Raw genomic sequence first — 26,781 nt, 5'->3', positions numbered from 1 at the left:
AGAAATACCTATGCACAAGTTAAATATAAGCAGAATACTTTAAATTTGATAAAGCATGTTATTTAAGCTACGTAGAGACTTTAATAGCTTGAATTATTCCATGTATTTACTATAGTCTTTTTCTATCTCTTTTACAAGGTTATGAAGAACCTGATCCCATGTGATGCTCTACATAGGTATTTCCTCAGACATTCTGATGGTCCGTTAAATGAAGCGTGACAATGCCTGGTTAATCAGCAATTTAATACTGCTCATAGCTAAAAGGCTTGCTATCTACTTACAAAAAAAAATCATCATTTTATTCTGTTATGTCATCTCCAGCAGCCTAACTCACTCTCTAAAATGGTCTTCTATCTGTTCTTTTTAATCCTGCTGTTTAAGGATGATGTGCCAGGGGACATTTTCTTTTTTGTTTCTGCACAGTCCAACGAAAGGAGGGTGGTTGCATACATGCCTGGTGACATCATCATTGGAGCACTGTTTTCTGTTCACCACCAGCCAACTGTTGATAAAGTTCACGAGAGGAAGTGTGGAGAAGTGAGGGAGCAATATGGAATACAGAGAGTGGAAGCGATGCTCCACGCTCTAGATAGAATTAATTCAGACCCAGCGCTGTTGCCAAACATAACACTAGGCTGTGAAATAAGGGATTCCTGTTGGAATTCCGCTGTAGCTCTTGAGCAAAGCATCGAGTTCATACGTGATTCTCTTATTTCCTCCGAAGAAGAAGAAGGACTAGTGCACTGCACTGATGGATCTTCATCAGCCTTCCGATCTAAAAAACCAATAGTCGGAGTCATTGGACCTGGTTCCAGTTCTGTGGCCATTCAGGTCCAGAACCTGTTGCAACTTTTCAATATACCTCAAATTGCATATTCCGCTACAAGCATGGACTTAAGCGACAAAACTCTTTTCAAGTACTTCATGAGAGTTGTACCTTCAGATGCTCTGCAAGCACGGGCCATGGTAGACATTGTGAAAAGATATAACTGGACTTATGTGTCTGCTTTGCATACCGAAGGTAAGAATTCAGAATTGCATTGACAATGATGTTGTTATGAATAGTATGCCATTAATCTCTCAAAGGTCGTACACGTATTTATAGCTTTATGTTACAGTGTTCTGACTATTTGAAATTATACTAATACATGTCTATGCTTTTTTAAGGTTTCTCTCGGTTCTTTCTTCCTGTTTTGCATGTTTAACAAAAAAAAATTGTTAGTTGCTCTATTGTTGTGATATCTGAGACTTTTCTGATTCACACAGCTCGATTATGCTCGGGATTTTAGTGTTTCCTTGTTTCTGTAGTAAACTGAATAAAGTGGATTTATTGGAAACTAAGGGGTCAATATTCAGCAGGAGAGGCCCGGTCCATAGTGCCACTGAATATCTCCTCTGACTACCAAAGCACTAACCCCCGGATTCTATGTAGTGAGCCTGGAGAACTGCGCTGAAGTCTAGGCGTATTCCATAACAACACGCATACCTTAATTGACTTAACTAGCCAATAAGCATTGTTAACAGCACTTAACAAGCAATAATGAGCACTAATTGGCAATAATTAGATCTTATGCGCATAACTCGCTAAGCATATTCTGTAATGAACTGTGCCTAAATTCTAATTCATGTAGTTCAAAAGGGGTTTGGTTATGGGCAGAGAAATGGGCGTTTCACGGGTGTTCCCAAATGTACTCACTCTGTTATAAGATATGGCCCAGTCCACGTAAATTTACACGAAGGTATTTATGCCACGTTTTCATTGGTGTAACTGAATGTGCCTAGTTTTAGGCACTGGGATATCAACTAATCATATTCTATATACCGCACCTAAATCTTATAGAATACACTTAGGCAAAAATGAGTTCCACGCGGATTTTCCAGGCGCCATATATAGAATCTCACCCTAATCGGCTAGGTTAGGGGTGGTCCAGGGGTGGAGCATGGGCGGAACCAGCACTTAACTGGTTAGTGGTTGTATTCAGTTGTGAGCTTGTTGCAGCCTGGCTCGTGGCTGGCTGCAGGACCTCATGCAAGTGGTGGCAGATTCACACACAAGTTGCAGGTAAAAGTCAAAAGTACTTTATATACACAAAAGGGATTGCAGTCAGCTCTGTGACTTCACAGACGTTAGTCATTTTAAATAGAGTCTCTTTCTCTCAATACAATCCCAGGCAATACTCTTCATGGGGCTGGCTCCTAGCCAGGCCCAACACTCCGATAACTAATGCTACCTCAGGTCCCTTATGGACACACATCAAATTTATAAACTTTAGGAATACTCTGCAAAGTTCTCTTCTACCTTGGCAGTCCTCTGTCCATGGATCCTCAGGAGCTTAGTCAAGATCGGGAGGCGGGGCTGGTGGTTGGAAGGCGGGGATAGTGCTGGGCAGACTTATACAGTCTGTGCCAGAGCCGGTGGTGGGAGGCAGGGATAGTGCTGGGCAGACTTGTACGGTCTGTGCCAGAGCCGGTGGTTGGGAGGCAGGGCTGGTGGTTGGGAGGTGAGGATAGTGCTGGGCAGACTTGTACGGTGTGTGCTAGAGCCGGTGGTTGGGAGGAGGGGCTGGTGGTTGGGAAGCAGGGATAGTGCTGGACAGACTTGTACGGTCTGTGCCAAAGCCGGTGGTTGGGAGGCAGGGCTGGTGGTTGGGAGATGAGAATAGTGCTGGGCAGACTTATACGGTCTGTGCCAGAGCCGGTGGTTGGGAGGAGGGGCTGGTGGTTGGGAGGCGGGGATAGTGCTGGGCAGACTTATACAGTCTGTGCCCTGAAGAGCACAGGTACAAATCAAAGTAGGGTATACACAAAAAGCAGGAAATATGAGTTATCTTGTTGGGCAGACTGGATGGACCGTGCAGGTCTTTTTCTGCCGTCATCTACTATGTTACTATGTTATATATCATTAACTCCTGGAGGCTGACTTGACTGCTTACAGTTTCCCACCCCAGGGAAACACTTAGCTCTGGCTATTTCTCTTCCCTGGCACTTTTGTCAATTGCCACTCCCTTAGACACCTCTTGACTCAGGGCCTCCTTCCTGGAAATGTCTTCACTGGGGGTCCTCCCTGAACTGCTCTGCTTTAGGGCATTTAAGCCCCTTCCTGCCTAAGCCCTACAACCCTGACTCAGCAGGTTAGAGTCACACGCCTTAAGGTGGCTCAGCTTCAGCCTCAGTGAAGGAGTGATCCTATAGAAACCCAGCCATGTACCACCCACTCCCTCGCAGAGCTGAAAGATTGTGGTAACTTTGTCCGCTGTGTTAACCGGGCACCAGTCTCAATACTGGATTGTGCTCAGTTAACTTCCAGGTGCTGCACTAACCCAAATATTCAATGCCAGAGAGCAGACATGCCCTGGCATTGAATAACCAGGTTTAATTCAGCTCATTCCTGGTAGCAGCTTACGGGCTACTTACTACCATGGCTGAATTTTGGGCCTTAACAGTGTTTTGTACTTTAAAAATGTATCAAATTGTCATTTTTATCCAGAAAAATCAAACAGTTTTGGAGCAACCATCCCCTGGATTCTATATATCAGTGTTCCCCAAGTCTGGTCCTGGAGTAACCCTTGCCAATCAGGTTTTCAGGATATCCGAAGAAGTATTACAGTGATATGATTTGGACCTCTACCCTGATTAAGTTATCGAAACCTAGCCATGTTGTCAGAGGCTCCGAGACTGACATTTTGAAAACTAAATAGCATATTATACATATATCTCTTTAAAAATAGGATCAAATGAGAAAAAGGCAGTGTATGTAATTGAAAAAGCTAAACAGTATGCATTCAGCTAGCCAAGCTTCTGAGGATCCACAACAAAATTTTTTAAATGTGTTAAAGATTTTTTTTTTTTTGGGGGGGGGCATTGGTGACAACTGCTAAGACATTTGGGGGCCCTTTTACTAAGCTGCGTAAATGTCTATGCCCACCCAACACGTGTCAAAATGGAGATACCGCACAGCTACGCCTGGCTTATGTGGTCATTTCATTTTTGGCACGCATCCGATACACGTGGCCGAAAAATAATGTCACACGTAACAGACGCCCGCAAAGTAGGATTTGGCACACGTAGGTCATTTCCGCCTGGTTACAGTGTGAGACTTTACCGCTAGGTCAATGGCTGGCGGTAAGGTCTCAGAGCCAAAATGGACACGCGGCAATTTTCATTTTGCCGCATATCCATTTTTGGCAAAAAAATTTAAAAAGGCCTTTTTTACAGGGTGCGCTGAAAAATAATTCTGCGTGCGCCCAAAACACGCGTCTACACTACCGCAGGCCATTTTTCAACACACCTTAGTAAAAGGACCCCTTGGTGAAATGTAGATTCTGGGATTGTGTCTTTATGGTTTATATTTACCCACTCTTTGAGTTGGTCCTTTTAATTTGATTCATGAATTGAGTGCCAGCATTTACACCAGGTTTCAGCTGGCGTAAACACCAGCGCTCAACTTTAGATAGGGTTACCATATGTCCAGATTTACCCGGACATGTGCTCTTTTTGAGCTCATGTCCGGGCAACCGGACAGGTTTTGCCAATCTGCCAGTTTAGGACGGCCAGCCCACCAGCCTGCCTGATTGTCCAGAAATCCAGACAAACGGGCAGATGGCTAGCCTCCCCTCCCCTTACTTACTAGTACTGCCCTGGTGGTCTAGTGACCTCTTCCGCCTTCGGGCCAGAAAGAGCCCCCTCTTTCCTGCATGGAGCGCTGCCCTGCATGCATCCTTCCTGTTGATCTCGGCGCCGATTCAAAATGGCCGCCGAGAGTTGAAGTGACCTTGCAAGACTTCAACTCTCGGCGGCCATTTTGAATCGGCGCCATGATCACCAACAAGAAGGATGCATGCAGGGCAGCACTCTGGGCAGGAAAGAGGGGGCTCTTTCCTGCCCGAAAGAGGTCGCTAAACCACCAGGGTAGTAGTAAGGTAAGGGGAGGGGGGTGACAGGGGGAGAGGAAAATGTGGCAGGGAGTGGAGAGAGGGCGTGAAATGGGGCAGGGCGTGAAAGGGGGCGAGGTGGGGTGTGTGGTGGGGTGGGGCATGTGTCCTCCTTTTGGGGGGACAATATATGGTAACCCTAACTTTAGATGAGAAAGTCGGCTGTAAGCGTTGTTTTATAAAGAGCAGTTATCTCGGAGCACCATTTATAGGACAATGCTTAGTGTCAATTATTTTTTTCCTGGCGCTGATTTTTCAGCACCATTTATAGAGTTCCTCCCAATGTGTTGAAGACTTTAGAACCATGAATCATTCTCCAAAATGAATCAGTCACAGCAGGTTTTGTATTCAGGGAAATGCAAATATATATGTGCTTATATGTTAGAAAGTACAGCATTTTTCTGCAGTGGAAATTTGGAACTGAAACTGAGGCCTTTGCACCAATTTTCAAAGAGGAAGTGCTTGAGGAATTCGCATTGAAATTGCCAAAAGCATAAAATACCCACAGATACCTGTGCCTACTTTTGATGTGGGAAGAATTTTGCTAGGAAAGTGTATATTAAGCTTGGAAAATACCATTTATGGACCTAACTTTCTCCCACCTATAAAATTACAAATGTCAAAGAACAACACAGACTCCGAGCAGCAGATGGTGGTGGGCAGTTTTTACCCTCTCAAATTGCTTTAAAAATTGCATCCTCCTCTCTCTAATGACAAAAACAGAACTACCGCCTATAAAACCTTTTCTCTGTTTTGCCCCTTTAAAAAAAATCTTATTTGTAACCTAAACTCCAGGCACTATTTTCACTAGATTTGAACTCCCACAGGAAGCTCAGCTGATGAATATTGTAAAGACCCAAACTTTTGATGTTTATTGGTGAATAAGAAGCCCTCACTTTTTTGATGTGCACCAGGGGCGTAGCCAGACTTCGGTGGGAAGGGGGTCCAGAGCCTGAGGTGAGGGGGCACATTTTAGCCCCCCCCCCCGGCACCGCTGACCCTTCCCCACCATTGCCGACCCCCCCATTGCCGACCCGCCGCCACGTTTCACGACCTCTCGCCCTCTCGCCCCTCCCCTCCCTCTTTGTTCTGTTGCAAGCTGACGTCCTGCACGTGCAGGACGTCAGCATGCAACAGAACGAAGACTTTTTTGACTGCAGGATGAAGAGAACATTGGCTGGCGGGGATTGGGGTCCCCCACCAGCAAAACCGAAGGTAGGCGGCGGCGGCGGAGGGTTCGCGGGGGGGGGGGGGGGTCGAGAGGGTCATTGGGAAGGGGGTCCAGGAGAAAATCTACGGGGGCTCAGGCCCCCTCAGGCCCCACGTATCTACGCCACTGATGTGCACTGAGGCGGGTAAAAGGCTGGGGTTTTTTTAAAGAAATGGCCATGTGGCAAGTGAAGCTCTTGCTGCCCAGCCATTTCAGGGTCGAGCACTTACTGCCACCCATTAAGGTGGACTCCCATGCTAACCCAGCGCTGCCCGATTACTGCCTGGTAAACACTGGGGGGGTGGGAACTACCGCCGGGCTGCTGTGGTGGCTGGCAGTACTTCTGGTTTAACGAGCAGTAAGCCTGCATTGGGCTTACCACCACTTAGTAAAAGACCCCGTCAGAGAATCAGTCAGGATATCAGGACTTTGTGTAGGACCTATAACAATCATCAAGAATAATTCAAGAACTGATGTCCTAAACCCCAGTCTAACTCAACTCTCTGGCTGCAAACCATTCCAGGGAAAGTTAAATGGTAACCTTGTGGACAGGTGTCCCTGGTTTGTGACAGGAAGTAACTTCCTAAAGATGGCTCACCTCCATAATGGGCTGTCAGCATTTTTTAAACCACTGACATCCTCCGGCAGAATTAAGCCTGGATGTTTAATGCAGGGTCATGTCCAGGTGCTGGCATTTGAATATATGAGTGTCAATGTCATCAATTAGGGATCTAATAATGATAAGCTGGTTCGTAGCAGCAAGGAGGAGTGAGCACAGAGATCTCTCCCGTTCATTTGATAGATTTGGAATACATTCCCTTGAGAAAGCCCTGAGAGTGAAACGTGGTTCCACGTCGGGAATAGCGATGGAGTACGAGGTTTTTAAACACTATGCACCAAACATGGGTGATATGGAGTAGTAACAGACTGCGCATTTATCTAATTGACCAAGACAAGTAAAGCAATTTTTATGATATCGCTATAATCGCCAGCACAGAGAAAAACACCCCCTTATCAGATAGGATAGGAAGGGAGGGCAAGTGCTGCGATGTTTGGCGGCTCTATACCTACTCCATAACATATGGTTAAAAGGCACTACAGCATTATACTGAGCACTGCAAATAAAAAACAAAAAAATGTTTTAACTAACAGCATATACATAAGTACATAAGTAATGCCACACTGGGAAAAGACCAAAGGTCCATCAAGCCCAGCATCCTGTCCACAACAGCAGCCAATCCAGGCCAAGGGCACCTGGTAGCTTCCCAAACATACAAACATTCTATACATGTTATTCCTGGAATTGTGGATTTTTCCGAAATCCATTTAGTAGTGGTTTATGGACTTGTCCTTTAGGAAACCGTCTAACCCCTTTTTAAACTCTGCTAAGCTAACCGTCTTCACCACGTTCTCCGGCAACGAATTCCAGAGTTTAATTATGCGTTGGGTGAAGAAAATTGTTGTAAGTAGGAATTTCTGGTGTAATTGATATATTCTATTGAATATATGAGGCCTGGCAGTGGCCAGATATGTGGGTGTTGGCTGAGATGAAGCACAACAACCCATGTAGTTAAGCAGACAAAAACAGGACTACCTTTAATGTGATCCTATCTGCCCTCTTAGCTATAAAGGCATCAACCATGAATATGGCAGATGCTTGCATAACTGCTGTCTCTTCCTGGACTTTGCCCCTGGACCTCCTCTGCACTACCTGGGCAGTGCTGTATCAGTAGGTCGATATTCAGCTGTTCTGCCCAGTTAAATGGCCTGCCCTCCCCACTCTTTTCCCCAGGTAAAGTTTAAACATGCAGGATCTCAAGCCACATGTTGAGAGGACTGACAGATCTTCTATATATTTTCTCTATGGTCTTTTTCAAGACCTTTCCATTGTATTGAAAAGATACCTCACTGAAGATTTTAGCACCTCCTGAAGCAGGCCACAGGCCAAAACACAGTGCTGTGTTGAGTGTTTTTCTTTATCAATAAATCTTCTCTACAGCATCAAGGTTGTCCTTTTAGTTTCTGGAGTCCATGGTCAATTTCCCACTTTTGTTTCTGCTGCTGAAATGTGCCGGATCCTCTCCAACCTGTTTAAATCACACTGAATATGTATGTACTCTGATCTAGCTTAGCCTGTGGCTGAGCTGTTGAACAATGCATTTTCACTGAAAGTAATCAAGTTGATCACAAATTATCTGTGCAAAATGGGGTACTAAAGTATGCCAAAGGTGGCCTAGCACTTTTTTGCAGCTATGACTGTATTATGTTTTATGGTTTTGTTTTATTTATTTATTTATTTATTTATTTATTTATTTTGGTAGAAATGAGACTGTAGCACTCTTTGAACAGCTATATTTTGAGCTGAGAAGCATTAAACTAATTTGTCATTGCAAATCAGTTGGTCCACACAAAACTAAACTTTTGAGGGAGCCAAAATTTGAATCTGTTTTGAACACTGAGGCCATTTAAACACATAAAGCCCATACAATCTCATAGACACGCACCAATACACTCTCTGAACCTCTACTCCCGCGCTCTCACCGCTCTTAAACTCTACCCACAGATAAAATTGTCAGACCTCCCTGTTCCCTCGATGATGCTTTGCCCCCCTCTCAACTCACCACTGTTGTATTCCACTGTTCTATCCCCAAGAATATCCTGAATTTACTCTGTCTTATATAATTCTTCACAATGTAACCCATCATTTTACTGCAACCAATTGCACTTCTATCTTTTACAATGTATTGTAAGCCACACTGAGCCCGCAAATAGGTGGGAAAATGTGGGATACAAATGCAAATAAAAAAATAGACTATACCTTTAAAAAAAAAAACAATAATATTACAGTCCTATAATAAGCCTGCATGTCAGTCAGTCTCTGAAGCTTTGGGTGCTTAGAGGTAGTATTTCAGAAATAGGACATATGCGATGACACATTCTTCCATTGTTTTGCAGCTGGACTGAACTTTGGGCTGACATCTCTGACTATTCAGTTAAAAAATTGTACAATTGATCTCATCATCCATACATTTCGGCTGATCCCACTGTGTAACGTAAATAAAACATATCTGGGTTTAAAAAGCAATTACAGTCTTACCAAACTGAACGACACTGTACAATGTTTAATTATGAAATCCTATTGGTCACATTTTTAAAATGTCTTTTTAATTAACCAAATAAATCTGCAATTGACTAAGTAGAAGTTTATTAGGAATGCATTTTGCTGATAATGGCTGAACTGCCTTCACTTCTCATGGATTGTTTCCGGGACTTGCATGTGTCACAACAGTAGAGTTTAAAGATGGATTCAGAATGATTCTTCTGGGAGCCTGAGTAGGGCTTAGCTTAGAAAGAGAGCTTGGTAGCACCATGTTTGTATGTCATTGGTATGGAAAAAAATGCAAGGCTTTTTTTCCATCTTCTGGTTTTCACTCATTTTCATGATTCAGAATTGAGGGGGTCTTTTAATAAAGCTTAGCTGGATTTATCTGCAGCAGGGCCCATAGAAATAAAATGGGCCCTGCTGCAGATAACTCCAGCTAAGCTTTAGTAAAAGACCCAGTGGTGTAGCAAGGGGGGCAGGAGGGGCGGTCCGCCCCGGGTGTCAGCTCAGGGGGGGGGGGTGCTCCCTGCCAGCTCCCCCCCCCTCGGCGAATCAACACCCCCCCCCGACCAGCTCCCACACCCTACCTTTAAAAAGAATATCGGGAGGCGAGGCGCCTGCCCTGCACATAAAAGAAATGTGGACCGTCGGGTCTTCCCTTGCTCTATCTGTCCCACCCTCTGCTGACGCAACTTCCTATTTCCGCAAGGGCGGGACAGACAGAGCGAGAGAAGGCCCGATGGTCCACATTACTTTTACGTGCAGGGCAGGCGCGAGGTGCTGCGCCTCGCCTCCCGATATTCTTTTTAAAGGTAGGGTGCGGGAGCTGAGAGGGGGGAGGGGGTGTCATCGTGCTGCACCCGTGGGGGGTGCAACGGCGAACCGCCCCGCCCCGGGTGGCAGCCCCCCTTGCTACGCCACTGAAAAGACCCCCTAACTGTGGGGTCCTTTTACTAAGATGCGCCGAAAAGTGGCCTGCAGTAGTGTAGATGCATGTTTTGGGCGCGCACAGAATCATTGTTCAGCGCACCTGCAAAAAAAAATGCCTTTTTAAAATTTTTTGCCGAAAATGGACGCTCGGCAAAATGAAAATTGCCACGCGTCCATTTTGGGTCTGAGACCTTACTGCCAGCCATTGAGCTAGTGATAAAGTCTCACGCGGTAACCAGGCGGTAATGACCTACGCGCGCCAAATGCCACTTGGCACACGTAGCTGATGTGCGTTCGAAAATAAACAAATATTTTTTGGGCACGCATAGCGGACACATGCGAAAAATGAAATTACTGCAATGGCCATGCGGTAGCCGTGCAGCAACTCCATTTTGGCGCTCATTGGGTGCGCGTAGACGCTTACACGGCTTAGTAAAAGGGTCCCTGTGTGAATGTTTGCAAAGAATAGTACTGATGCTGGACTTTCAACATATTTGTGAAACAGCTTTATTTTTATTTTCAAATTTATATCCTCCTCCATCCGATGATTTGAGTGGATTACAATAAGGCATACACAATAATTATACAATACATATAAACAAAAAGAAAATCAGTATCAGTAACCTGCCTTTTAAACGTTTATCATGCCAATACACTAGACCGCATCAGTGGTGTAGCAAGGGCGGGGCGGTGGGGGCGGTCCGCCCCGGGTGCATGTTGCTGGAGGGTGCAGAGAGCAGCCGCGCACCTGTCGGCTCTGCTGGGTCCCTGCTCCCTCTGCCCCGGAACAGGTTATTTCCTGTTCCTGGGCAGAGGGAGCAGGGAGCCAGTGGATCCGACAGGCGCGCAGCTGCTCTCTGCACCCTCCAGCAGCCAAGAATGCACCCAGGGGGAGCTTCATGCACTGGGGAGGGGGGGGTGTCATTGCGCCGGGGGGGGGGGGGGCATGCTGCACCCTGGGGGGATGGACGCCGCTGCACCCGGGGGGAGGTGGCCAGCAGCGATCCGCCCCGGGTGGCAACCGACCTAGGATCGCTACTGGACCGCATCACTGGAAAATAGCACTAAAGTTTCGAAAAGGGCAGAAGAACAATGTTTCATTGTCGCAGTTCTCTGTCCTTTCATTTCCATGTGAGCATGAAGGCACATAAAAGTCAAATGACGACGTGCAAATGAACTGCAAGGAAGATGGCTTCAATGAACTATCTAGATTCTCAATCAAAAGAAACTTAGGTGGTCTTTTACTAAGGCGAGCTCATGTTTTTGGCGCACGCTAAAATTGTAGGTGCGCTAAACGTTAGAGATGCCGATGCATTCCTATGGGCGTCTCTAATGCTTAGCGTGCCCACAATTTTAACGTGTGCTAAAAACGTGAGCGCGTCGTAGTAAAAGATGCTCTTAGGGCCCTGTTTACTAAGCCATGCTGTAGGTGTGCTATTGTTTTTAGCGTGCACTAACGCTAGAGACACCCATATATTCCTATGGGTGTCTCTTGCGTTAGCATGTGCTAATTTTTAGTTCACGCTAAAAATGCTAGTGCACCTTAGTAAACAGGGCCCTACATTTTCTTCCTGTTAAGGTGATTATTAAATACCCATATTCTAGGAGTGGAGGAGTGGCCTAGTGGTTAGGGTGGTGGTGGTCTTTGGTCCTGAAGAACTGAATTCAATTCCCACTTCAGGCACAGGCAGCTCCTTGTGACTCTGGGAAAGTCACTTAACCCTCCATTGCCCCATGTAAGCCGCATTGAGCCTGCCATGAGTGGGAAAGCGCAGGGTACAAATGTAACAAAAATAAAATAGATACTATTGGAGATTCTACATGGAATGTTGCTACTATTGGAGATTCTACATGGAATGTTGCTATTCCACTAGCAACATTCCATGTAGAAGGCTGCGCAGGCTTCTGTTTCTGTGAGTCTGACGTCCTGCACGTAGTGCAGGACGTCAGACTCACAGAAGCAGAAGCCTGCGCGGCCACATTGGTGAAGTGCAAGGGCCAGGCACAGGCAGCTCCTTGTGACTCTGGGCAAGTCACTTAATCCTCCATTGCCCCATGTAAGCCACATTGAGCCTGCCATGAGTGGGAAAGCGCGGGGTACAAATGTAACAAAAATAAATAAAATAAAAAATACCATTGCCATACAGTTCTCTATCTGTGGGATTACTTTCACAACTTCTATTTCTATTGGAATTAGAATTATAATATCATCTAACAGAATTCAAACATGCGTGGGATAAACATAAAGGAATCCTGTCCAGAAGGAAGGGATCCTCAGGAGCTTAGCCTTGAATGGGTGGCAGAGACGGTTGGGAGGCGGGGCTAGTGCTGGGCAGACTTATACGGTCTGTGCCAGGGCTGGTGGTTGGGAGGTGGGGATAGTGCTGAGTAGACTTATACGGTCTATGCCAGAGCCGGTGGTGGGAGGCGGAGCTGGTGGTTGGGAGGCGGGGATAGTACTGGGCGGACTTATACGGTCTGTGCCCTGAAAAAAACAGGTACAAATCAAGGTAAGGTATACACAAAAAACTAGCACATATGAGTTTATCTTGTTGGGCAGACTGGATGGACCGTGCAGGTCTTTTTCTGCCGCCATTTACTATGTTACTATCTGCATAGTGCATAGATAGCACATGAGCCCTACAAAATGGATGTGAGAAAGACAACTGATTAACTATTATGAATAATGGGATGTATCAGACCAGGCCATTTACTAGTTGTATTCCTTTGAATTTTCCTCCTATTGATCTCCTCATTTGTTCAACGCCCCCTTAATCTTAATTTGTGGTCTAAAGAATTGAAAAATTTTGATTGGAAAAATTTCTTTAAATTGAGTTATTTATTCATTTATGTTCAAATTTTTTTTCAATGTATTTCTAAGGCATGTTTATCATGTAAAATTGTAAAATCACTTAAATAAATAATAATAAAAAAAATGGCCACATGCTATTGGCCATAACACACGGCCATTAATACAAAAAACTTTTAAAAAGCCATTTTCCCCGGATTCTTTATAGCACACCTAGTTACACGTGATACCATGCATAAATTTAGGCGTATTCTATAACTGCACACATAGATTAATTGTTTTAACAAGCCAATCAGCGTTATTAACAGCTGTTAACAAGCAATAATGAATACTAATTGGCAAAAATTAGAATTTACACAGGTACATTGCTAAGCATATTCTGTAATATACTACACCTAAATTCTAACACATGCTGGCAAAAGAGGGCATTCTTAGTGCCGTGGAAATGGGTGTTTCGAGGGTGTTCCAAAATCTATGCACATTATTATAAAATACGGGCCAGTGCATGTAAATCTATGCACGGGGATTTACACCAGCTTTTCATTGGCATAAGTGGATGCACGTAGATTTAGTTGCTTGAACTATGACTAAGCATATTCTAAATACCGCATGTAGATTTACACGCGGTATTTAGAATACGCTTAGGTATAATTGCCTAACGTAATGTTAGGTGCCATATATAGAATCAGGTCCTCTGTGCACACGCAGTAATTTTTCAAAATGGCCACATGCTAATGGCTGTTAATACAAACATTTTTTTAAAAAAGCCATTTTATGGCTGCGGTAAAAAAATGGCTTTATTATACATTTTCTACTGCTTCTTAAAAGGGCCCCTAGTTCTCATTGCACAAAATGGGGCCTGTGCTAGAAAAAGCACAAGTTAGTGGAAAAATAACCATTGTTAATATGAATTTTAATTACACATGGAGAATGAGAACAGTGGAGGAGTGGCCTAGTGGTTAGAGTGGTGGACTTTGGTCCTGGGGAACTGGGTTTGATTCCCACTGCAGGCACAGGCAGCTCCTTGTGACTCTGGGCAAGTCACTTAACCCTCCATTGCCCCAGGTACAAATAAGTACCTAAGCCGCATTGAGCCTGCCATGAGTGGGAAAGCGCGGGGTATAAATAAATATGACGCAAGTGCATGTGAATTTTTAGGGTATATAATTGCCAGCTGTAATCTATAGAATTTAGAGAAGTAATGCTGAGAATTTGCGCTTGGCGGCCAGTTTACCACTCTCTATGAGAAAAAGCTTATGGACTGTGCTGATTGAATTATTCTGATTTGCTGTACTGACTAGAGACTGAAATAATTATATACCAAGTGTACCCCTGATTGGTAAGTCTAAATAAACTGCTTATTCTCATATTCTTTACAGCCTTCTGTGTCTCTCTCCTTCTTTTAGTACATTATAAGATAGCTTATATGCTACAGTGGTGGACACTTATCTACTGTATAGACGTGTTTAGTTACCTAGAAGGAGGGCAGACAGGTTGGAGTAATTAACAGTAGTCCACATTGATAACTTCCCCCCTACATTTTTCACTACGGAAAAGCAGGGGCAAACAATTATTCAAATTGTAAACGATGTTTATTTTCAACATTTAAGAAATCCCTTACTTTATGGCTCTTGTCTGTTATTGGCAGGAGAGCTGATTTCTCAATGATCTCTAACTAGCAAGAAGAACTCTGTCAAGAACAGTATTTATAGGATCATCATTGGAACTGTATTTTTTAAATGTCATATAAATTGCTCTGTGATTCATTATCTTCTTGCTGGGTTATAAATACTTTTGGTAGAAAGGCTGGTGCTCTGTAACTTCACATTGGAACAATAATTCCACACTCCAATTCATAAGCCCAACAAAATATAGTTGGTGCAATCCACTTGACCTCAGTAGTGAGTCTTTTCACACTGAGACGCAACACAGCGATTCACTGTAATCATCATCGATCGCCCATATTCTTTAATCTTTCAGGGGGGTCTTTTACTAAAGCTTAGCTCGAGTTTTCTGCAGTATTTTATTCTAGTGGGCCCCGCTGCAGATGACTTGAGCTAAGGTTTAGTAAAAGACCCTCTCAATATTTTAGAAAAGTTTGAAAATATTTTGAAAATAATGCAGAGAACAAAGCTGAGGCTTGAGAGGACCAAGCCCTGAAGCAGGTTCCTGAAACATGGACCATGTTGGTATGGATCCATCAGCATTTAATTAAACCTTGCTGATATAAAGCAAAGTAACATTTTACAAAAATATTTCTATTTTGAAAAAAATATAAAAGTTTCTAAAAAAAACGTTATGAAAAAGTTTCTAAAATACTGAAAGATTAAACAATATGGGTGACCGATCACAATTACAGTGAATCACTGAGCTGTGTCTCAGTGTGAAAACAGTCCCTCCTGAGGTCAATTGGATTGTGCCCGCTATATTTTGTAAGAAGTTTTAGGTGTTGGGCTTTTGAACTAGAGGGTGCTCCAGCATAGTGCAGTGAAATTTGCTGTTCAATTTTGTGGTATCTTTATAAATAATCCCTCTGTCTTGTACTAGTCATGGTATGGAAACATTTAAGCAACATGCAGATCTCTTCAAGGCGCAACAGAATATCGCTTCAGCTAGCCTGAATACCACTTCTAATGTTTTAATATAAGAAACAGTACCATTTAGATGAGGAATTTCACTGAACTAAGAGCCTATATGAGTATTTGTCTCTCTTGAAGTAGAGCAAGGGTGGAAAACCACAGTCATCAAGGGCAACAACCCAGTCTGGTTTTCAAGATTTCCACAATGAATATGCATGAGACTGATATGTATACACTGCTTTCATTGCACGTAAGTAGATCTCATGCATATTCATTTTGGAAATCTTGAAAATGGGTTGTGGCCCTCGAGGACCATGGTTGCCCACTGCTAACCTAGAGCGTGATTTCATTTGATTTAATTTCACATTATATCCTGCTTTTGACAAATCAAATTGGATTAATAATCATCAGTAAAACAATAAACACAATCAAGACATAAAATAAAATTCTGTAAAAGTATAGCATAAAAGAAAATAATAATTATCCATCCACCTTGACCCTCTATATGTTTGGACAAAGAGAAAAGCCTTCCATTGTTTTTGAACATCAAAGTGAGAGATAAAAAGAAGTTTTGCTATACTGAACAATGTTGTAAATTATATCTAAATCAATAATGGGAGGCTCTCCGTTGTAATGGATGAGGGCTAGTAAACAAACTAGGGGTCCCTTTTACTAAAAGGCGTTAAGCCCTAACACGTGTTCAGCATGGGAAAAACAGGCTATCGTAAAATGTGTTAAAGTGTTTCGCAGTATTTCGCCTGTTAGTGTACACTAACTCGCACACTAGTTATTTTTTAAAATTATTTTGGGGTTTTTGGGAGAGGGCATGCCTTGGGTAGAAGATGGGAATGGAAGTGTTAACCAGCTAGCATATTCGCATTAACATGTGCTAAGGGACCCTCTTACTAAGCCACATAAGCGTCTACGTGTGCCTAACGCATGATAAAATAGAGTTAACGCATGGCTACTGTATGGCCCTTGCGGTAATTTCATTTTTGGGGCATATCTGCTATGCGCACCCAAAAAATATATTTTATTTTCTGGCGTGCGTCAGCTACGCGCATAGGTCATTACCGCCCAGTTACCATATGAGACTTTACCGCTAGGTCAATGGCTGGCGGTAAGGTCTCAGACCCAAAATGGATGCACGACAATTTTCATTTTGCCACACGTCCATTTTCGTCAAAAATTTAAAAAAGGCCTCTTTTACAGGCGCGCTGAAAAATGGATTGGTGCGTGCCCAAAACCCACGCCTACACTACCACAAGCCATTTTTCAGTGCACCTTAGTAAAAGGACTCCTAAATGTCTTATGTAGAGTTAACGTCAAAGCACTTGCCACCTTTCAAATAGGAGGTGGTTAACTTTTTACAGGTACCACGTGCTGATGGAAACATTAGCAAACACCCTGAAAAAAATTAGGGCCCCTTTTACCAAGCTGTGGCAAAAGGGGGCTGGTGCTGGTGTCGGCGCATGTTTTACACACGCTCTGAGGCCCTCTTTTACCGCAGCTGGTAAAAGGGAAGTCTTGCTTTCCTGCAGGAAATAGCCGTGTGGCAAGTAAAGCATTTACCGTGTGGCCATTTCAGGGGGAGCCCTTACTGCCACCCATTCAGGTGGCGGTAAGGGCTCCCGCGTTAATTCGGCAGTAACCGGGCACTGCACGGCATTGCCCATTTATCGCCGGGTACACTCCGGCACTACAAAAATAAATACGTTTTTGTAGCACCGGAAATGACAGCATGCTGGGGTGGGAAATACTGCCGGCTGCTGCAGTAGCCCAGCGGTACTTCCTGTATAGCGAGTGGTAAGTCCGTGTTGGGCATACCGCCGCTTAGTAAAAGGAGCACTTAATTTCTAATATGAGTATTTCTAGTGTAATATAATATGACATAAATAGCAAAGTTTTAGCTTTAAAGTTATTGTGAAGTGGAGGTGTGGCCTAGTGGTTAGGGTGGTGGACTTTGGTCCTGAGGAACTGAGTTTGATTCCCACTTCAGGCACAGGCAGCTCCTTGTGACTCTGGGCAAGTCACTTAACCCTCCATTGCTCCATGTAAGCCGCATTGAGCCTGCCATGAGTGGGAAAGCGCAGGGTAGAAATGTAACAAAAATAAAATAGATACTATTGGAGATTCTACATGGAATGTTGCTACTATTGGAGATTCTATATGGAATGTTGCTATTCCACTAGCAACATTCCATGTAGAAGGCTGCGCAGGCTTCTGTTTCTGTGAGTCTGACGTCCTGCACGTACATGCAGGACGTCAGACTCACAGAAGCAGAAGCCTGCGCGGCCACATTGGTGATCTGCAAGGGCCGACTTCTAGTGGAATAGCAACATTCCATGTAGAATCTCCAATTGTAGCAACAGTGGAGGAGTGGCCTAGTGGTTAGGGTGGTGGTCTTTGGTCCTGAAGAACTGAGTTCAATTCCCACTTCAGGCACAGGCAGCTCCTTGTGACTCTGGGCAAGTCACTTAACCCTCCATTGCCCTATGTAAGCCGCATTGAGCCTGCCATGAGTGGGAAAGCGTGGGGTACAAATGTAACAAAAAAAAAATTGATAATGCTCATTCATACTACATCATAAAATCATAGGATTTCTATGAAAACATTTCAGCATTGCATTTTATACATGACGGGCTTTTCAAGGTGTTTCATCTACTTTTTCCTGCCATGGGCTGTTTTACAAGAGAGCAAATAAATGGGCCACATATTTGAAAGGAGCAAATTAACGATCCTGTTCTTCTTCATCTTGTAGAGAAGGAAGTACAGGAGATGCACCTGTGAACTTATTTTTCAGTTGTGCTGACATAACTTCTATGATTTTTTTTTTTAGATTGTAAAACTAAATATTGATGAAATGCAGATTAGCCTCTGATGTGGAGCCTTTTATTCTGGCATGACAGCAGAAGCTACACTGCGGCAACAGCAGCTATAATTTTCCAAATATGCTAGAAAGCTACAGCATAAAAGTATAAAAACTTGGGAAAAATCCACAATTCCAGGAATAACATGTATAGAATGTTTGTACGTTTGGGAAGCTCGCCAGGTGCCCTTGGCCTGGATTGGCCGCTGTCGTGGACAGGATGCTGGGCTCGATGGACCCTTGGTCTTTTCCCAGTGTGGCATTACTTATGTACTTATGTATTCAATCTGGTAAACCTGCCTTCTCAAATCTTAGCCAAATGAATTGCAAACCAAATATGTTTGAGATTTTTTTCAACTGTAAGCTCTCTCTCAAATTCTATATATGGCACTGAAAAGTTGGTGCCAGAACTTGTGCGTGAATCTCCAATTTGCGTGCAACTTAATTGCTTAATTGTGTTGATTATTGGTTAATTGGCGCAATTATTAGTATCAACGAGCCCTTAATTTACACCAGTTGGATATTACGCATGGATCTCTAATCCGTGTGCTTCTCCACCAATCGTGCCTAAGTGGTCTCACATGGAACTCAAAAGGGGTTTGGCTATGGGAGGGGCATGAGTGGGTCAGGAGCATTTTGGTGCAGTTTTACGGAATTAGGTCTATTCACCCCTAACTTTGGACGTGGCATAAGCCTGACATCCAACGTCAGACATGACTTGTGCGCTATACTAGTATTCTATAAAAGCCGTGTGACCTTTATAGAACAGTGCTTAGTGTAGATCGTTCCCAGTGCTGATATTTCAGTGCCATATATAGAATCCTGCCCTAGATTCTCTGTGGGTTGAATAACATCTAATAGTTTGCTTCTACTTTTATTATTCATATTATAGGCATTAAAAGTCTTCTGTGACAGTAATCTATGAAAAATTAAAATAAATAAAATTATAGAGACATATTCGCTTATTTACACATTCCACTGTCCTTTGCAGAACATGCATCAAAGAGGTTTACAACTTCCTACAATGAAGAACACCAATCAACCCCAGGACAGGGACAGCACAGGAAGAATAAAAACTAGAATGGTAAAAAGGGTTCCCATGATGTTGCAAGTTAGACCTGCTATCCGGAATGACAAGTTTCAGAAAAGGGCTCCAATTAAGTGACAATTTAGCACCAATTAGCTAATTAAGGGGCCCTTTTACACAGCGATGGTAAGCCCAATGCGGGCTTACTGCCTGCTCATCTGGAGCTACTGCCAGTCCAAAGTGGGTGCCAGTGGTAGGTCCAGCCCCGGTGTGCGCCATTTCCCACACTAGAGAAAACAGGGCTATTTTTTTTAATGCGGTGCTAACCCAGCTCTAATCGGGCAGCAGCGTATGCTACCCGGTTACCACCAGGTTAGCATGGGAGCCCTTACCGCCAGCTCAATAAGTGCCCTTTTTACCAAGATGTGGCAAAAGGGGGCCGGTGCTGGTGTCAGTGTGTGTTTTACACAGGGGCTTAGCTATGTGGGACCACGGAGTACTGGCCCCCACAGATTATGCCCTGGCCCCCTCTACATTTGGACCGCCGCCGCTGCATCAGGTACTTTGTTTGCTGGTGGGGGTCCCCAATCCCCGCCAGCCAAAGAGTCTTCTTCAGCGCCGGTTGACTCCGGCGCCTTCATTGTGTGATCATCTGTTTCTGACACCTTATGTCCTGCACCATGCACGTAGCCCCATGCAGGACATAAGGTGTCAGAAACAGATGATCGCACAACGAAGGCGCCGGAGTCGACCGGCACTGAAGAAGACTCCTCGGCTGGCGGGGATTGGGGACCCCCGCCAGCAAACAAGGTACCTGATGCGGTGGCGGGGCAGGGGGCGGGCGGGCGGCGGTGGAGGGTTGCGGTTGTGGCGGTGGGGGGGTACAAAGTGGCGGGTGGGGGGGGGCGGCTAAACAGTGCCCCCATACCTCAGGCTCTGCCCCCCCTCCCGCCGAGGTCTGGCTACACCCCTGGTTTTACATGCACACCGAGGCCACTTCTTACCACAGCTGGTAAAAGGGAAGTCTCGCTTTCCTACAGGAAATGGCCGTGTGGCAAGTAAAGCACTTGCTGTGCAGCCATTTTGGGGGAGGGAGACCTTACCACCACCCATTGAGATGGTGGTAAGGGCTCCCGCATTAACTCGGTGGTAACTGGGTACACTCCGGTGCTACAAAAATTAATACATTTTTGTAGTGCCAGAAATGACTGTGCGCTAGGGGTGGGAAGTACCGCTGGGATGCTGCGGAAGCCCGGCGGTACTTCCTGTAGAGCGAGTAGTAAGCCCGCCTTGGGCTTACCACTGCTTAGTAAAAGGAGCCCTAGGAGACATAAAGTGCTCCCCCTGCATGACCATGCGGTAAGTAAAATCTTACTGCATGGCTATGTCTTTTTTCAGCCTTTTTGCCTGCTGCGGTAAAAAAGGTCCTCAGCACACGGCAAAAATAACCTCGGCCGCTAGGACAGGGCCCTTTTTACCCACATCTTGGTAAAAGGACTGCTATGTTATGTGGGTAGCTGACCCTATTACATAACTGGGTGTGCAGCTGATACCATTTGTAGAATTTGGAGGATATTTTGCACTTGTCACCTGAGTAGCGATGTTGAATATTTATTGTTTTAAATGCTGTGGCCGTCATATACAAAGAGAGGCTCACCACACCAATGAATATTGACCAAAGTAAGAATAATGCTGAGAAGAACCCATTGTGGAAATTAGAATACCCAGTCCTACAAACTGCTGTCTAGTATGCCTTGGGATTTGTCTTACAATAATGTCTTCCAGCTACAGTAATACCTCAGTTTTCGTTGACTTCGGTTATCGTCGGTTTCGGTTTTCGTTGCTTTTCTTCGTGAAAAATTTGTCTCGGATTTCGTCGGCATGCCCAAGTGACCTCGCTGCTAATTTTGCGAAAACAAAGGGCGAGCCACGCATTCTCCTGCTCAGTGTGGTGTTTTTCAGTTTTAAAATGTACGTAACGCATGTAAGATAAAATCATATGTGCTCAAATCTCATTGCCTCGGTTTTCGTCGGTTTTGGATTTCGCCGATTGTTTTCGGACGAATTATCGACGAAAACCGAGGTATTACTGTATAAGGTTTTGGGGGTTTTTTTTGTTCCCATGATTTCACATAAAGTAGTTTGTTTTTATGGTGAAACTTTCTGCCTTAAGAGGTGGTGTTTTTATTCAGCTGTTATGACTTTTAATATAGTTTCCTAAGAAATATATTTATTCCACTGGAAAAATTCATGGCATACACCTAAAATTTCATTTTCCATGCTTGTAGCCTGTTCTATGACCCAGAGCATAATCCAATGGAAAGCAATTTATCTCTCTCACATCACAGATCTGTTTTCCTGCCAGGTTGTACTGCGGGTCACTGACCAGATCCTAGCTAGTGGAATTAAATCAAGATATATATGTAGCACCCCCTCCCTTGTCCAACCAAATGAAAGGGGACAAGGGTTTGCTGAGACTAGACACAACTCAGACCAGTCCCAGGAGTTTGATCTACAAAGAAGTGGAGATAAATTCCAGGTGCTTAGGATGAGGGGCTTCACTTACTCCCAAGAAGCAATCTTCAGGCAAGAGGTAGCATTCCAGAATGAATAAAATTGTACTTAAAGTTCAATGGAAATATTTGACACAAAACAAATTTCTTTAGAGGTGACTCCATTATTGAGGTGCAACTTCGCAAGCACACTCTTTTATACACTCCTTGGTTTATCCTCTTCCTCAGCTTGTTCCTGTTATCAGTAGCATGGAATTTTGCTGTTCTTTGGGATTCCGGAATGTTGCTACTTGGCCACCCTGCTTCTTACACCCCTTTATTATTTGCAGTTTCTTTTGCTTGTGTCCGCAGCCCTGGATTAACCATTAAGCAAAATAAGCATACGTATAGAGCACCAAGGGAAGGGAGGCACCACAGAGGGGGTTCCCCCCCTAGCTATCATGCCCTTAACTCTTTCACTGATGTGAGGATGTTATAATGCCGTTGTATCGCTCCATGGTGCGACCGCACCTTAAGTATTATGTTCAATTCTGGTCGCCGTATCTCAAGAAAGATATAGTAGAATTGGAAAAGGTGCAGCGAAGGGCGACTAAAATGATAGCGGGGATTGGACAACTTCCCTATGAAGAAAGACTAAGGAGACTAGGGCTTTTCAGTTTGGAGAAGAGACGTCTGAGGGGAGACATGATAGAGGCATATAAAATAATGAGTGGAGTGGAACGGGTGGATGTGAAGCGTCTGTTCACGCTTTCCAAAAATACTAAGACTAGGGGGCATGCGATGAAACTACAGTGTAGTAAATTGAAAACAAATCGGAGAAAACTTTTCTTCACCCAACGAATAATTAAATTCTGGAATTCTTTGCCGGAGAACGTGGTGAAGGCGGTTAGCTTGGCAGAGTTTAAAAAGGGGTTAGACGGTTTCCTAAAGGACAAGTCCATAAACCACTACTAAATGGACCTGGGAAAATCCACAATTCCAGGATTAACATGTATAGAATGTTTGTACATTTGGGAAGCTTGCCAGGTGCCCTTGGCCTGGATTGGCCGCTGTCGTGGACAGGATGCTGGGCTCGATGGACCCTTGGTCTTTTCCCAGTGTGGCATTACTTATGTACTTATGTCCTCTACTTGGCTCACTTTCATTACATAGAGCAGTGATTTAACCTATTGTGATGTCATAGTGGCTCATTCCACCAATAAGAGCCAACCTCATTAGTAATGTCACAATGGCTTGATTGTATAGAATGTTTGTACGTTTGGGAAGCTCGCCAGGTGCCCTTGGCCTGGATTGGCCGCTGTTGTAGACAGGATGCTGGGCTCGATGGACCCTTGGTCTTTTCCCAGTGTTGCATTACTTATGTACTTATGCTGTCTGCCACACCCATTATCCTACATGAACTTCGGTGTTTTTCTAATCATTATAAATATATGTGATTTCTGTTCCATATAATAATGATATTTCTCAGCACTTATTGGGCCCTGTTTACTAAGCCATGCTGTAGGCACGCTAGCGTTTTTAAGCGTGCGCTAAAGATTAGCACCTGTTAATGCTAGAGACACCCATAGAAATATATGGGTGTCTCTGGCGTTTAGCGTACACTAATTTAACTGCACATTAAAAATGCTAGTGCACCTAAGTGTACAGGGTTCTTGGGGCCTCTTTTACCAAACTGCTCTAGCGATTCCCACGCGGCAGTGCTGACAAAGCTCATTAAGTGAATGGCCTTTATCCGCATTGCCGCACTGGAAACTGCTAGGGCGGTTTAGTAAAGGAGGCCCTTACTGTCTTGTCAGTTAAACAATGGAAGGGCAGAAGGGCACCATTGTTGGGTTGTGCTCAGGGCATTAGTTGGCCTTAATCTGGCCCCGGGTCTCAGTAACACATGTCTTAGGTAATAACTTAATCTGACATTGATAGGATGGTGTGTAGCCCATTCAGAGCTCAGATTCACATGTCTCCTGCATGATCAGTTAGCACGTGGTAATGTGGGAATGCCGACTCTCCACCCCTAGACACACCACCTGCAAGAAAAAATGTTAAAATATTTTTTAGAGCATGGTTAGCATGTGAAAATGTGGAAATTCCAGCAGGATACCTAAGTGCATCCTAGGCTAGGGCTATTCAGCTTGGAGAAGAGACGGCTGAGGGGAGACATGATAGAGGTATATAAAATAATGAGTGGAGTGGAACAGGTGGATGTGAAGCGTCTGTTCACGCTTTCCAAAAATACTAGGACTAGGGGGCATGCGATTAAATTACAGTGTAGTAAATTTAAAACAAATCGGAGAAAAGTTTTCTTCACCCAACGTGTAATTAAACTCTGGAATTCATTGCCGGAAAATGTGGTGAAGGCGGTTAGCTTAGCAGAGTTTAAAAAGGGGTTGGACGGTTTCCTAAAGGACAAGTCCATAAACCGCTACTAAACGGACTTGGAAAAATCCAAAATCCCAGGAATAACATGTATAGAATGTTTGTACGTTTGGGAAGCTTGCCAGGTGCCCTTGGCCTGGATTGGCCGCTGTCGTGGACAAGATGCTGGGCTCGATGGACCCTTGGTCTTTTCCCAGTATGGCATTACTTATGTACTTATGTATCCTGTGGTAAGCCATTTTAAACTGTGGTAAACCTGCTATGTGACAATTTTATGTTACAATTATTTATTTTTATGTTCCTGCGCCATGTTGAAATTTTAAGCCATAATTCATTTGTATTGTAATCATATGTATTCAGAATTGTAATTGTGTATTTATGCATTTTGGTTCTTTATCTTCAGTTCATAGTTTTATGTTTGATCCCTGACCCAGCCTCAGGATGAAACATGGCCACATTGGGTTTTATTCCATTTGTTGCAAGCTCTGTTTCTGGTCTGTGAAAGAAACACAAAATGGTTAAAAGAAGAAAAAAAAATGTGCAATGCAGCAATTGAAATTTCAGGGTACAGAAAGGTTGAAAATATGGAGAATTATCAGGTTCACATACTATTCTCTATTGTCTTTGGATGAAGCATGCAGAGCTCGTGCTCTTCCTCTTAGCTGGTACCCTGCAGTCCCCTGCGCCCTGAGCCCCTCCCTTCCTACATAGCAGCCAGCAAATAGAAAGCAGTGAGGGGTGAGACTGGTGCAAATAGAGCAGAGCAGAGATTTGCTCTCCGTAATCCAGCCCTGAAGCAACCCTATGTTTTACAGCATCTTACATATATTTCTATAATTTACAGTTATTATTCTGACACGTTAAAGCTTCCATTGCCTTCCAAGGAGATAATGGCACATAGTTCATAGCAATTCTCACGCTCACTGCAAACTACAGTCTACTCCGCCACTGAATTTTTTTTTCTGCTCTGAATTCTGCCTTGAAAACATACGTGGAAGTAGAAACGGTTGCATTTGTCTTTGGATTATGCAGTTCAGGAGTGCTAGACGATCATTAAACAGAAATCATTTTTGGCTGCATTAACATATTGGCTTTATTCTTGTTCTAGGTTTTACACATAGAGAGCCAGATACAGTAAATGGTGCTCAGATTTAGGGGCAGGGAAAAATCCATGCTAAGCCCGGATTCTATATAGCGCGCCTACCATTCTGCAGTGAAATCCAAGCGTATTTTATAACACATGTAATTTAAATGGCTTAACAAGCTAATCAGCGTTGATGACAGGTCTTAACAAGCAATAATGAGCACTAAATGGCAATAATTAGAATTTATATGCACAACTCGCTAAGCGTATTCTGTAATGCACTGCGCCTAAATTCTAAAGAGTGCAGCCAAAAAGGGGTGTGGTTATAGGCGGGGAAATGGGCATTTTGTGGATATTCCAAAATGTGTTGCTATAGAATATGCTCCATCGCGCCTAAATCCACATGCTGGCATTTATGCCATGTTTTCCTTGGTGTAAATGCATGCATGTAGTTTTAAGTACTGTGATATCAACTAAGTTGAGCCTAAATCTAAGCGCCGCTTACAGAATATGCTTAGGCGGAATTGTTTACTGTGTGGAAATTTCAGGTGCCATATGTAAAATCCGGCCCTCTGTGCTACAACGTGCAGGACGTCAGAAACAGAAGGAAGCCTTGAGCGGGAAGAAGAGGACCTCGGCTGGCAGGGGTTGGCGACGGCGGGTTGGCGGCGGGAGGGGGGGTCGAGAGGGTCGTCAGCAGGGTGGTGGCGGGGTCGACAATGGCGGGAGTGGGTGTCAGTAATGGCAGGGGGGTGTCGGCGGTGCCGGGGGAGCTAAAATGTGGCTCCTCACCTCGGGCTCTGGACCCCCCTCCCACCGAAGTCTGGCTGCACTCCCGGTCTACAGGCACCCAATGAGTGCCAAAATGGACTTACCGCTGGGCTACCTCATGGCTCTTGTGGTAATTTCATTTTTGTTGTGTGTCCGATACGGGTGCCTGGAAATTTTTATTTTCACCTGTGCGAATCAGATTCGCGCCAAGTGGCATTTGGTGCGCGTAGGTCATTATCGCCTGGTTATCACATGAGACTTTACCGCTAGGTCAATGGCTGGCGGTAAGGTCTCAGACCAAAAACAAATGAGCGGCAATTTCATTTTTCCACACGTCCATTTTCGGCAAAAAAATTAAAAAGGCATTTTTTATAGGTGCACTGAAAAATGATTCTGCGCACGCCCAAAACCCACGTCTACACTATTGCAGGCCATTTTTCAGTGCACCTTTGTAAAAGGACCCCATGTGCCTCTACCTGGTATTGCTTTAGAAATGATAAGTACTAGTTGTGCAAATTAGACCTAGGGGTGTTGTGACTGTAATGCTGCCACCTGTTGACCATTCTTTGCACTTTATCCTTG

At 44.2% G+C, this 26,781-nt stretch overlaps 1 protein-coding gene across 2 annotated transcripts in view; it reads left to right on the top strand.

Annotated features, from left to right (window-relative positions):
• The first annotated feature begins 342 nt into the window (after positions 1–342).
• The window catches only part of GRM5 (glutamate metabotropic receptor 5), a 580,379-nt gene continuing 553,940 nt past the window's right edge, over positions 343–26,781 (top strand). For both annotated transcript variants that reach the window (XM_030200161.1, XM_030200160.1), the window contains exon 1: positions 343–1,021. In XM_030200161.1, coding sequence (XP_030056021.1) covers positions 343–1,021 — 679 coding nt within the window. The remainder of the gene's footprint in view (positions 1,022–26,781) is intronic.

Source organism: Microcaecilia unicolor, chromosome 4 (genome assembly GCF_901765095.1).
Source record: "Microcaecilia unicolor chromosome 4, aMicUni1.1, whole genome shotgun sequence".
NCBI classification, from domain to species: domain Eukaryota; kingdom Metazoa; phylum Chordata; class Amphibia; order Gymnophiona; family Siphonopidae; genus Microcaecilia; species Microcaecilia unicolor.
This window is presented reverse-complemented; position numbering and strand designations above follow the sequence as displayed.